Genomic DNA, 13,686 nt, shown 5'->3' on the forward strand with positions numbered 1-13,686 from the left:
GTGCATTACTTTTGACCAGGGCCCATAGGGTGGCATTTGAAATGCAGACTCTTTCCAGACAACTGGAGTCAGAAAAGCACAATAGATGTTAGAGGGATGAGGGTTTATGGTACCTTGGACTTGCCGGTGCCGGCATTGCCGATGATGAAGACGGAGTGTCGGACGGCCAGCAGCTCTTCCAGCTGAACCACCTTCAGAATAAAACTGTCCTCCGCCTGCAGATTCAGGTCCAGCACTGACTGCTTCACTACCTGAGATACACACCCACACAACAAATACCTCAGTTACAGATGTAGGATGTTAATTTGAGCCAGTTCGCTACAGCAAGGAAAATAATCCTGAAGCATCAGGAAATTGGAATTATTATGTGGATTATAATGAATGGAAATTTTGTTGTAGAGGCTGATACATTTTTCGTAAGGGAAAATCAAGTCTGAAATTTCTATGTGGAAATTACACATTTCAGAAGCCTTTTTAAACCACAAATACACTACAAGTTTTACATTTCCTGCATTGCATAAAAGTTATCCTGCAACAGGGTGATCAAATTACGATCCTACATCTGTAGCATCAGAAACTACTTTTTTAACAAAGACAACCATTTTTTACTTCAGATGATAGATAGATACTGTATAAACACAGGTGTACATTTATATGAGTGCTCATGTTACTTCTGCCCTTCCCACCTCTGTCCTGTGTTCTGTCTAGTTAAGGAGAGGCAAGTGTGTGTGTGTGTGTGTGTGTGTGTGTGTGTGTGTGTGTGTGTGTGTGTGTGTGTGTGCGACCTTTTCAAAGTCCAGGTTTCTCTTCCTGGGGACGTCCAAAGCAGGGAACAGGTCTCCAATCAGTCCCAGGAACACAGGCGAGTCGTCCATCACGATCTTGGGGACGTTGAAGTCTCTTAGAGCTCTCATCAGGACCTGGTCCTCCGGGCGACCCGGGTCTCCTCTCTTCAAAGAGCCGGCCACCACCAACACAGACTTAATGGCACGAAGACCCCAGTCATAGTGGTCCTGTACACACAAACACAACACAAAGGAAACTATATGAAGATGTTTTAAAGAGATGGTGAGAACATAAAATCTCTGTGGTTGTGAGCAGACAGCAAGTCTGGGTGAATAGGGTGAGAGTGACAGTGTATTAAAGCAGTGAGGTAGCTACTGTACCTGTTTGGAAAGCAGCTCTTTGCAGAGGGTGTAGAGGGTGATGAACTTCCTGGCCAGGACTCTGGCGTCGATGAAGCCTTCAGCCACCAACATGATCTCACAGATTAACTCAAAGTCCGGCACCACCATGGCGCATGGCCTACAGGAGAGAGACACTCAGGTATGAAGACAAGTAAGGGCAAGAGAGAAAGAGATGGTGACAGAGAGAGAAACAGTCTGCGAAAAAGAGGGAGAAAGAAGATAAAGCGATGGTGAGGCTGACAGAAGGAGAGAGTTTGCGAGATAGACAGGCAGAGAGAGAGATCCACTATGTGTATGGTACCTGAACAGAGCCTTGAGGTTCTCCGGTAGCTCTGCACGTCCAGCGTAACCCGGGTTCATGGTGATGAAGGCTCCCACAGTGGGGATCAGCTTGATGGTCTCACCCAGGAAATTAAAGATGATCTTCTTATCTCTGATAGCATCCTGAACAGACTTCACCTGGGGGGGAGTAGGGTCAGTGTCACCATGAGAGAGAAAGAGAGAGAGAGATGGGGGAAAGAAAGAGAAGAGGGGGAGAGAGATCACGATCAAGGTTTGTGGTGTAGAAATAGAGGAGTAACTTACCTGTACAGCGATGACAGACAACACCTCCACAGAGATTCGGTTGAACTCGTCAAAGCAGCCCCAGGCCCCAGTCTGAGCCAGACCCTTATAGATGTCTCCACAAGACTGGAAAGGCAGGACAACATGAGGCCCAATCAGAAACCACAGCAGAATCTATTGTATGCTTGAATAAGATGACATTTTTTGGCAATATAAGAAGTCTGAGCAACAGATTCACCTTGTAATCCATCTGCTCAGAGCAGTTAAATACATAGACCATGATGCCGAGGGCTCGGCCCAAATCCTTGGTGGTCTCGGTCTTCCCGGTACCGGCAGGACCGGCCGGAGCCCCGCCCATGATGAGATGGAGAGACTGGGTCAGAGTGATGTAACACCTGGGGGAGAGACAGAAACTCTTTACATGATCGCTCACACAACAGAACTGAACAGAACGGAGTGAGACATTATGTCAGTTTGTCATTTTTGGGACAAAATGAGTATTGAAGAGGTAACATCATGTCAAGATCAAATGTGAAAATATATATTTTGATGGATTAGATAGAATTCATATGAGCTGAGCTGTGATTGGTTTGTGCACCTGTCAGTCAGCGGGGTGATGACCAATCGTGGGGTGTTTCCCAGGTACTCGTAGGAGTATCTGAACAGGGCATCACAGATGTTGGCGAAGCAGTGCTTGTTATGGTCGTCCCAGCGATGCCTCAGCTGAGACTGCCACATGAACGCCCCGACATTATCAATCTGGAACAAAAAGACAGAGACAGAGCATATAGTCAAAACACCAGAGACCCTATTCAAAACACCAGAGACCCTATTCAAAACACCAGAGACCCTGGTCAAAACACCAGAGACCCTGGTCAAAACATTGAGTGGCGAACAAGTTGAGCCCCTCCCCTCATCATAAGGAGCTACTTGCCCGCCCTCTGGAAATTCTCGAGCATGCCGAACTTCCTCACACTCTGCAAGTAAGGGAATGCGGTGAGATATCTCACTCATAATATCAGAGAACCAGGGTTACGCAAATAATCTGAAATTATCTTTCAATTATTCGTTTCGATATCTCACATGTGGGATATGGCCAACTCCCATATCGCAAATGTGCTCTCTTTCCGAAGCCAGATAGTCTCATTGTATCAACCCTCACCGACACTGAGAACAGTACGCACCAAAGAACGCGCAGTGACGTCTAGCCAGTAGAACCTCATAAAGGTATGAGGGGATGCCCAACAAGCCGCATTGCAAATCTCCTGCAAGGAGATGCCCTTGAACAGGTCTCTAGATGTAGCCATACCTCTGGTTCAGTGAGCCCTCAGGCCTTTCGGAAGCTGTAACCCCTTGCTATTATAGGCCAATATAATAGCTTCCACAATCCAATGTGATAACTGTTGACGAGTGAGGGGCCTTCCCTCGCAGGGAGGCACCCAGGACACAAAGAGTTGGATGTAAGTCACCACAGTCGTAGTGTCCGTTCTGATCAAGACGTGGCAATTCCGAAGGGAGGGTAGAAAGTGTCTCAGTGAAAGAAACACTGTCAGCAATTCGAGGTAATTTATGTGAGCAATGTGGAGTTGTGGGGTCCACAGTCTGTTTATTGCATTCCCCTCGTGAACTGCGCCTCAGCCCGTGAATGATGCATCTGTCGTCACCACTACCCCTAGCGGAGTGCCAGAAACGAAGATCAAGGGGCTCTTCCAGTGACTGAGAGCCATGCGGAGGTCACCTTTATCTGACAATTGAGGTTACGCCGCGTACACAGATGTTGGGAAAACATGTTGTGCAAACACGTTGGGCAAACACCCAGCGTTTCTCATCCGTTCTCAGCCTCAGTAGGCCAAGAGGTACTACTGAGATGGCCGATGCCTTCCCCTAGTGCTTGAACTAGTGCCGGGGGGAGAGCCATGGCACAAAAGGCACACTCGGGGGTTAGAGTCGATTCTCTCCGTCTTCCTTGAGAGCGAACGCATGAGAATGGGAAGGGTTCAAGGAGCAAGGCCAGTCCAGACCGGACCAAATCTGAACCAATCATAGATGTATTTTTTGGGGTCAAATTAAGGCCACTACGGACTGGACCAAATCTGAACCAATCATAGACCTCTATGTTTCCCAAGTTTGAACAGCACAATATAGTACAGCACAGTACAGTAGCAGGGCTCAACATTAAGGCTTGACCACTTGTCCAGGGCAAGTAAAAAAAATTGTCGGACAACCAGAATATAGATTTAATTTGTCCGAATGAACAAGTAAAAAAATCACAATATCAAACAGTTAGGATCAGAATAGGATCAGGCAGCGGCGCTGCTGCAGCGCATAGCAGGGCATGGTTGACATTCTGAGTGAATTGCCTATATTCCTATTTGCTATAGCCTATTTCAATAAATATGTTATATTTACACAAAGCAAGAGAACAATGTAGATAGAGCTAAGAGTCTCACCAAAGCAGCGCAAAATATCTGGTCAGAAAATACGTTGCGGTTTTTTTCTCTCTCCCAAATGATCTGGGCCAATAGCCAAAGTCTATTTTTATCACGGAAACTCTGCTGTCTTATTGTTGCATAACCCAAAATGTTCAAATTTCTCTACACTTGATATGAATATGACTTGCCCTGTTAAACCACTGTTTCAGTTTAATGCATGCTACATTTCTTCTGCCGTGCTATTTCATGATCAAACAATTAATGAATCTAACTGTCACGATTCCCACCGACGGTTGCGCCCCCTCCTGCTCGGGTGGCGCTCGGCGGTCGTCGTCACCGGCCTATTAGCTACTACCGATCCCCTTTTTGGTTTTCCCTTTTTTTGGTTTTGGGCACCTATGGCCAATTAGCTATTAGAGGGGGTATTTAGTTTAGCTGGCCCATCCGTTGTTTGTGCGGGATTCATTTTGTTCATTGACGACGTGTTGTTCGTCGGCTTTACCTGGTCGTCTATTTGTATTTATTCCCTATGGTTGGGAACTTTTGTTTATCCAGTGTTATTAAAAACACCACTCCCTGTGTTCGCTGCTTCCTGCGCCTCATTCCTCCTACCCGACTACCGAAGCCATTACAGAATCCCGCACCACTGAAAAAGGCATGGAATCAGCGGGAGCAGCGGGCACTCCTCTTCCCTCGATGGAGGAACGTGTGCTTCACCACACTACGGTCCTACACCGCATCGGATCAGCGATGGACCAGATGATGGAGAGGATGGACCGATGGGAGAGAAGTGGAATCCTCTCTCCACCTCCACCGATACAGCCACCTTCGCCTCCTACTACGTCTGGCTCTGGCGCGCTTCGTTTGGCGCTCCCAAGGGAGTACGATGGGGCGGCGGCTGGGTGCCAGGGGTTTTTTCTCCAGCTTGAGCTGTACCTGGCAACCGTTAGACCTGCTCCCACAGGAGAGGAGAGCGTGAGCGCCCTCGTTTCCTGCCTGACGGGCCGGGCTTTGGAATGGGCTAATGCGGTCTGGAACAGCCCAGACTCGGCGAGGGACCACTACCCAGAGTTCACCCGCCGCTTTCGGGCCGTGTTCGACCACCCTACAGAAGGAAGAGCGGCGGGTGAACGGCTGTTCCACCTCAGGCAGGAGACGAGGAGTGCTCAGGACTTCGCGCTGGAGTTCAGGACCTTGGCTGCTGGGGCGGGGTGGAACGACAGGGCCCTCATAGACCACTACCGCTGCAGTCTCCGGGCGGACGTCCGCAGGGAGCTGGCCTGTCGGGACACAGCTCTGTCCCTGGACGAGCTTATAGACATGTCCATACGTCTCGACAATTTGCTGGCTGCCCGCGGGCGTTCGGAGAGGGTCCTGCCCGTTCCACCCCCGTGCACCCCCGCCCCTACCCCTATGGAGGTAGGGGGGGCCGTGCCAAGGGGCACCGGAGGAGGTGGCTCCTCCTGCACCAGCTGTGGTCGGAGAGGACACACGGCCGACCGGTGCTGGAGGAGCCAGTCTGGGAGTCGAGAGGGCAGACAGAACACTTCTCGGTCACCTCAGGTGAGTCAGCACCAGAGTCACCCAGAACCCCCTGTTGGTCACGTGTTTTTACCTGTTTTGTTTACCACATTTTTTCCCTCTTCCCAGCATAGGGCGCTAGTCGATTCAGGCGCAGCTGGGAACTTTATGGATCGTGGACTTGCCATTAAGCTGGGCATTCCGCGGGTGCCGTTAGATTCCCCCTTCCCCGTGCACTCCCTAGATAGCCGACCATTAGGGTCAGGGCTAGTCAGGGAGTCTACGGTGCCACTGGACATGGCAACGCAGGGGAATCATAAGGAACGCATTAGTTTTTCCTTATTGATTCGCCTGCGTTTCCGGTGGTGCTGGGGGTCCCCTTGTTGGCTGGTCACAATCCCCGTATTTCGTGGAAACAGGGGGTTCTCCAGGGGTGGTCAGAGGAGTGTTCAGGGAGGTGTCTAGGAGTTTCCATCGGTGCCACGTCGGTGGAAAGTCCAGACCAGGTGTCCACCGTGCGCATTCCCCCTGAATACGCCGATTTGGCGATCGCTTTTTGTAAAAAGAGGGCGACTAAATTACCACCTCATCGACAGGGGGATTGTGCGATAGATCTCCAGGTTAACGCTGCGCTTCCCAGGAGTCACGTGTACCCCTTGTCACAGGAGGAGATGGCGGCTATGGAGACATATGTCACGGAATCCCTGGGACAGGGGTACATTCGGCCCTCCATCTCACCCGCTTCCTCGAGTTTCATTTTTGTGAAGAGAAAGGAGGGAGGTCTGCGTCCGTGCATTGATTACCGAGGTCTAAACGCTATCATGGTGGGGTTTAGTTACCCACTACCTCTCATCGCTACGGCGGTGGAATCATTTCACGGAGCACAGTTCTTCACAAAACTGGATCTCAGGAGCGCGTATAACCTGGTGCGTATCAAGAAGGGAGATGAGTGGAAAACCGCCTTTAGTACCACATCGGGCCATTATGAGTACCTCGTAATGCCGTATGGGTTGAAAAATGCTCCAGCCGTCTTTCAATCCTTTGTTGACGAAATTCTCAGGGACCTGCACGGGCAGGGCGTGATAGTCTATATCGATGACATTCTGATATATTCCGCCACCCGCTCCGCGCATGTATCCCTGGTGCGCAAGGTGCTTGGGAAACTGCTGGAGCATGACCTATACGTTAAGGCTGAGAAGTGTGAGTTTTCCAAACGAGCCGTCTCCTTTCTGGGTTATCGCATTTCCACCACGGGGGTGGTGATGGAGTTTGACCGCGTTAAGGCCGTGCGTAATTGGCCGACTCCAACCACGGTGAAGGAGGTGCAGCGGTTCTTAGGCTTTGCCAATTACTACCGGAGGTTTATCCGGGGGTTTGGCCAGGTAGCGGCTCCCATTACCTCACTGCTGAAGGGGGGGCCGGTGCATTTGCGATGGTCGACGGAGGCGGACGGAGCCTTCAAGAAGTTGAAGATGCTGTTCACCGACGCACCCGTGTTGGCGCACCCGGACCAGTCTTTAGCGTTCATAGTGGAGGTGGACGCATCCGCGGCTGGGGTGGGTGCCGTGCTATCACAGCGCTCGGGTACGCCATCGAAACTCCGCCCCTGCGCTTTCTTTTCGAAGAAGCTCAGTGCGGCGGAGCGTAACTACGATGTGGGGGACAGGGAGTTGCTAGTGGTGGTCAAAGCCCTGAGGGTGTGGCGGCACTGGCTTGAGGGGGCTAAGCACCCCTTTCTCATCTGGACCGACCACCGAAACCTGGAGTACATCCGGGCAGCGAGGAGACTGAATCCACGTCAGGCGAGGTGGGCCATGTTCTTCGCCTGGTTTAGGTTTACCATCTCCTATAGACCGGGTTCCCTGAATACTAAAGCCGACGCACTGTCCCGTCTCTATGACACGGAGGACCGGCCCATCGATCCAACTCCCATCATTCCAGCGTCTAGGCTGGTGGCACCAGTGGTATGGGAGGTGGACGCGGACATCGAGCGGGCATTGGTGTTGGAACCTGCGCCTGCGCAGGTGCCCGTGGGGCGCATGTATGTGCCGCTCGGTGTTCGTGATCGTTTGATTCGGTGGGCGCACACGCTACCTACTGCGGGTCATCCTGGTGAGGCGAGGACAGTGCGGAGTCTAAGGGGGAAGTACTGGTGGCCCACCTTGGCTAAGGACGTGAGGTCCTATGTCTCTTCCTGTTCGGTGTGTGCCCAGAGTAAGGCTCCTAGGCATCTACCGAGAGGGAAGTTACAGCCCCTCCCCGTTCCACAACGACCATGGTCGCACCTGTCCATTGACTTCTTGACAGATCTTCCCCCCTCTCAGGGGAACACGGCGATTTTGGTGGTTGTGGATTGGTTCTCTAAGTCCTGCCATCTCCTCCCGTTGCCCGGTCTCCCTACGGCCCTGCAGACTGCGGAGGCCCTATTTACCCACGTCTTCCGGCACTACGGGGTGCCGGAGGATGTTGTCTCTGATCGAGGTTCCCAGTTCACATCCAGGGTCTGGAGAGCATTTATGGAGCGGCTGGGGGTCAGTTTGACCTCCGGTTATCACCCCGAGAGCAATGGGCAGGCGGAGAGGGTGAACCAGGAGGTGGGCAGGTTCCTGAGGTCGTATTGCCAGGACCGGCCAGGGGAGTGGGCGAGGTATATTCCCTGGGCTGAATTAGCCCAGAACTCACTTCGCCACTCCTCTACTAACATATCCTCCTTTCAGTGTGTGTTAGGTTACCAGCCGGTCCTGGCACCATGGCACCGGAGCCAGACCGAGGCTCCTGCGGTGGAGGACTGGGTCCAGCACTCCAAGGAGACCTGGAGAGCCGTCCAGGACTCACTAAAGGAGGCCAGTGCGCGGCAGAAGAGGAGTGCTGACCGCCACCGCAGTGAGGCGCCCGTGTTCGCACCGGGAGACAGGGTCTGGCTCTCGACCCGGAACCTGCCCCTCCGCATGCCCTGCCGGAAGCTGGGGCCGCAGTGTGTGGGGCCCTTCAAAGTACTGAGGAGGATAAACGAGGTGTGTTATCGGTTGCAACTCTCTTCCTATTACCGCATTAACCCCTCGTTTCATGTGTCTCTCCTCAGGCCGGTGGTAGCTGGTCCCCTTCAGGAAGATGAGGTGCCGGAGGTCCCTCTGGACATCGGGGGGTCCCCGGCGTACAGCATTCGGGCCATTCTGGACTCAAGACGCCGGGCGAGGGGCCTGCAGTACCTCGTGGACTGGGAGGGGTACGGCCCGGAGGAGAGGTGCTGGGTGCCGGCGGAGGACGTCCTGGACCCATCTATGTTGAGGGATTTCCACCACCTCCGTCCGGATCGCCCTGCGCCTCGCCCTCCGGGTCGACCTTGAGGCCGGTGTCGGCGCGCTGCGGGAGCCGCGCGTCAGGAGGGGGGTACTGTCACGATTCCCACCGACGGTGGCGCCCCCTCCTGCTCGGGTGGCGCTCGGCGGTCGTCGTCACCGGCCTATTAGCTACTACCGATCCCCTTTTTGGTTTTCCCTTTTTTTGGTAGCTATTAGAGGGGGTATTTAGTTTAGCTGGCCCGTCCGTTGTTTGTGCGGGATTAATTTTGTTCATTGACGACATGTTGTTCGTCGGCTTTACCTGGTCGTCTATTTGTATTTATTCCCTATGGTTGGGAACTTTTGTTTATCCAGTGTTATTAAAAACACCACTCCCTGTGTTCGCTGCTTCCTGCGCCTCATTCCTCCTACCCGACTACCGAAGCCATTACACTAACAGTTCTAGGCTAGCTCAGAAAGTTTTAAGTTGTTTTTGAACCCCAAAACATGGGAGACCTAAGGTAATAATGAGAGATAGAAGAAACATTAACAAGATATAAATATCTGAATTTGAACAAACCTTAAAGTTGAGCAAAGCATCCTTCCTTGCGATTGAGAACCAAACTACCAAAAGCCTAATCCTACTATTTGAAAAAGCATAAAAGCATTAAGACAAATTAAAGTTATGAAGAGTATTTTCCAAAATATTCTAATAAAGTCTTTAATGTCCTAAAGTTGCAGATTTTAAATGGGAATCATTATGAAAGCCGTGGTGTCAATGCTATTCTCATTCACAGATTTATTTTGAATAATAAATATTTTAGGCCATAGTGATACTGATAAAACAATGGATGGAAAAATCTAATGAGGAGTCAAAAGAAAACTTAGGCTACAGCTGAGGAAAGCTTATGAAAGAACTGCGTAGTTGGCCAAGGCCTATTGCCATATTATTCTAGCAATGTGCAACCTACAGTGAGGGGGAAAAGTATTTGATCCCCTGCTGATTTTGTACGTTTGCCCACTGACAAAGAAATGATCAGTCTATAATTTTAATGGTAGGTTTATTTGAACAGTGAGAGACAGAATAACAACAAAAAAATCCAGAAAAACGCATGTCAAAAATGTTATAAATTGATTTGCATTTTAATGAGGGAAATAAGTATTTGACCCCCTCTCAATCAGAAAGATTTCTGGCTCCCAGGTGTCTTTTATACAGGTAATGAGCTGAGATTAGGAGCACACTCTTAAAGGGAGTGCTCCTAATCTCAGTTTGTTACCTGTATAAAAGACACCTGTCCACAGAAGCAATCAATCAATCAATCAGATTCCAAACTCTCCACCATGGCCAAGACCAAAGAGCTCTCCGAGGATGTCAAGGACAAGATTGTAGACCTACGCAAGGCTGGAATGGGCTACAAGACCATCGCCAAGCAGCTTGGTGAGAAGGTGACAACAGTTGGTGCGATTATTCGCAAATGGAAGAAACACAAAAGAACTGTCAATCTCCCTCGGCCTGGGGCTCCATGCAAGATCTCACCTCGTGGAGTTGCAATGATCATGAGAACGGTGAGGAATCAGCCCAGAACTACACGGGAGGATCTTGTCAATGATCTCAAGGCAGCTGGGACCATAGTCACCAAGAAAACAATTGGTAACACACTACGCCATGAAGGACTGAAATCCTGCAGCGCCCGCTAGGTCCCCCTGCTCAAGAAAGCACATATACATGCCCGTCTGAAGTTTGCCAAAGAACATCTGTATGATTCAGAGGATAACTGGGTGAAAGTGTTGTGGTCAGATATGACCAAAATGGAGCTCTTTGGCATCAACTCAACTTGCCGTGTTTGGAGGAGGAGGAATGCTGCCTATGACCCCAAGAACACCATCCCCACCATCAAACATGGAGGTGGAAACATTATGCTTTGGGGTTGTTTTTCTGCTAAGGGGACAGGACAACTTCACCACATCAAAAGGACGATGGACGGGGCCATGTACCGTCAAATCTTGGGTAAGAACCTTCTTCTCTCAGCCAGGGCATTGAAAATGGGTCGTGGATGGGTATTCCAGCATGACAATGACCCAAAACACACAGCCAAGGCAACAAAGGAGTGGCTCAAGAAGAAGCACATTAAGGTCCTGGAATGGCCTAGCCAGTCTCCTGACCTTAATCCTATAGAAAATCTGTGGAGGGAGCTGAAGGTTCGAGTTGCCAAACGTCAGCCTCAAAACCTTAATGACTTGGAGAAGATCTGCAAAGAGGAGTGGGACAAAATCCCTCCTGAGTGAGATGTGTGCAAACCTGGTGGCCAACTACAAGAAACGTCTGACCTCTGTGATTGCCAACAAGGGTTTTGCAGAGTAGTCAAATACTTATTTCCCTCAATGCAAATAATTTTCTAACATTTTTGACATGCGTTTTTCTGGATTATTTTGTTGTTATTCTGTCTCTCACTGTTCAAATAAACCTACCATTAAAATTATAGACATCATTTCTTTGTCAGTGGGCAAACGTACAAAATCAGCAGGGGATCAAATACTTTTTTCCCTCACTGTACCTACAACAAGTATAGTAGCCTAGGCCTAATAAGAGTGTTAATTGCTAAATTGGAATTATTTCGACACTATGGCCTATTTATTGCCTTACCTCCTTACTTCATTTGCACACACTGTACACAGATTTTCTATTGTGTTATTGACTGTACGTTTCTTTATCCCATGTGTAACTCTGTGTTGTTGTTTTTGTCGCACTGCTTTGCTTTATCTTGGCCAGGTCGCAGTTGTAAATGAGAACTTATTCTCAACTGGCCTACCTGGTTAAATAAAGGTGAAATAAATAAAAAATTAAAAGAGAGGAAGAAAAAATGCGAATTAATTTATAATCATCCAGTTCTGAGGACAGCAGAGTTGCTCTGCAGCCCATGATGATTTACAACCCATCACAAGACACACAGCCAGCGAAGGGCTCTTTGACTGTGTCTATCATGACACAAGGTGAGACCCAGATGCAGATGGTTGGAGTCTTACAATGTTTATTAATCCAAAAGGACTAGGCAAGAGAATGGTCGTGGACAGGCAAAAGGTCAAAACCAGATCAGAGTCCAGGAGGTACAGAGTGGCAGACAGGCTCGTGGTCAAGGCAGGCAGAATGGTCAGGCAGGCGGGTACAGAGTCCAGAAACAGACAAGTGTCAAAACCGGGAGGACTAGAAAATAGCAAAAAGAATAGCAAAAAGCAGAACGGGAAAACCGCTGGTTGACTTGGAAAAACATACAAGACGAACTGGCACAGAGAAACAGGAAACACAGGGATAAATACACTGGGGAAAATCAGCAACACCTGGAGGGTGTGGAGACAATCACAAGGACAGGTGAAACAGATCATGGTATGACAGTGTCACTTTTTCCATCTGCGCCTAGGCTAAATTATTTCAGTTTCCTCCTGTGTACTTCATTCATTTTCAGTCGCGCTTTTGGATGATGGTGTTAGACTTTTTTTAGGGTGGGGGGGGGCAAGTGACTTCAGTAAAAAATCTGTCATACTTGTCCAAATGACAAGTGGCTAAAAAAGTTAATGTCAAGCCCTGAGTAGAGTGCAGTACTGTACCATACAGTACCATACAGTACCGTACCATACAGTACAGTTTAGTCTAGTACATTCACCCTCTGAATGGCACACATACACAATCCATGTCTCAAGGCTTAAAAATCATTCTTTAACCTGTCTCCTCATATACATTGATTGAAGTGAATTTAACAAGTTACATCAATAAGGGATCATAGCTTTCACCTGGATTCATCTGGTCAGTCTATAGCTAGGTTTCCATCCAATTTGCGACAGATTTTAATGAGAATATTCTAAAATCCACATAAAAACAATACGCATATTTTCCCACCAGAGATGTGTTTCCATCAAATTGAATTGTTGCAGATAAAAGGCTATGCGTGATGACGTAGTGCACATAAAAATACCTTTACATTTTCTTGAACCGAATAAAAAATACAAGTTAAATGGGTTTCCATCAAATTTACAACTCTACTGATGGTTTTCTCACAATAAATGTTACATAGTGAGTGTGCCCACTCTGGTATTGGCACGTGCAGATACAGTCTGCTCGCTGTTGGCTAGAGCGCACGTATAGCCTACATGATGAGATTATTATGGACAAAAGAGAGAGATTATTTGTATTTGTCAAACGGCAGCCAAGCATCGATAATCATGCACTTTCACCACCCTGTGAAGTTCATCTAGTTTGGGGTTTATCCCAATTACATTTGGCTTCCGCCACGTAAGCTGGGATAGCTGGAAGGAGTTGCTTGCCTGGGACGGTGCGAGAGGGGAGTGGACGCATGACTGGGGGTCATCGAACATTGCTTGCGAGTGTTCGAGACCCAGGCAGACAACATCCAATGTGTGCGTGTCTTTGCCTGATATGGTTGACCCACATGGGCACGGATGTGCCGGTGTTCGGGCAGGGGCCTTGCTCGGTACTCCTTGGGCCGAGTTAGCAGGCTCCATGGCTCCAGAAAACACCTAATCTGAGAACAAAGTGAAACATAGCTAGCGTTCACCTCGTGGGTAAGTAGCCTAGCTAGTTAGCACAATGTTAGCCAAAGGAAGCTAACGCTTTGTTGGTCTTGCGACGAACAAAAGCATGGCTCTCTACCAATAAGCAGTGAAGCTAGGACGTCGATCTAGTCACTG

At 49.3% G+C, this 13,686-nt stretch overlaps 1 protein-coding gene across 2 annotated transcripts in view; it reads right to left on the reverse strand.

Annotated features, from left to right (window-relative positions):
• The window catches only part of LOC106589834 (dynein axonemal heavy chain 17), a 111,978-nt gene that overhangs the window by 78,765 nt on the left and 19,527 nt on the right, over positions 1 to 13,686 (reverse strand). For both annotated transcript variants that reach the window (XM_014180222.2, XM_014180221.2), the window contains exons 33-39: positions 2,350 to 2,510; positions 1,990 to 2,146; positions 1,773 to 1,877; positions 1,489 to 1,646; positions 1,167 to 1,305; positions 786 to 1,013; positions 114 to 251 (exon numbers count right to left, since the gene is read on the reverse strand). In XM_014180222.2, the coding sequence (XP_014035697.2) occupies positions 114 to 251; positions 786 to 1,013; positions 1,167 to 1,305; positions 1,489 to 1,646; positions 1,773 to 1,877; positions 1,990 to 2,146; positions 2,350 to 2,510 (1,086 nt within the window). The remainder of the gene's footprint in view (positions 1 to 113; positions 252 to 785; positions 1,014 to 1,166; positions 1,306 to 1,488; positions 1,647 to 1,772; positions 1,878 to 1,989; positions 2,147 to 2,349; positions 2,511 to 13,686) is intronic.

This window comes from Salmo salar, chromosome ssa28 (assembly GCF_905237065.1).
Source record: "Salmo salar chromosome ssa28, Ssal_v3.1, whole genome shotgun sequence".
NCBI lineage: Eukaryota > Metazoa > Chordata > Actinopteri > Salmoniformes > Salmonidae > Salmo > Salmo salar.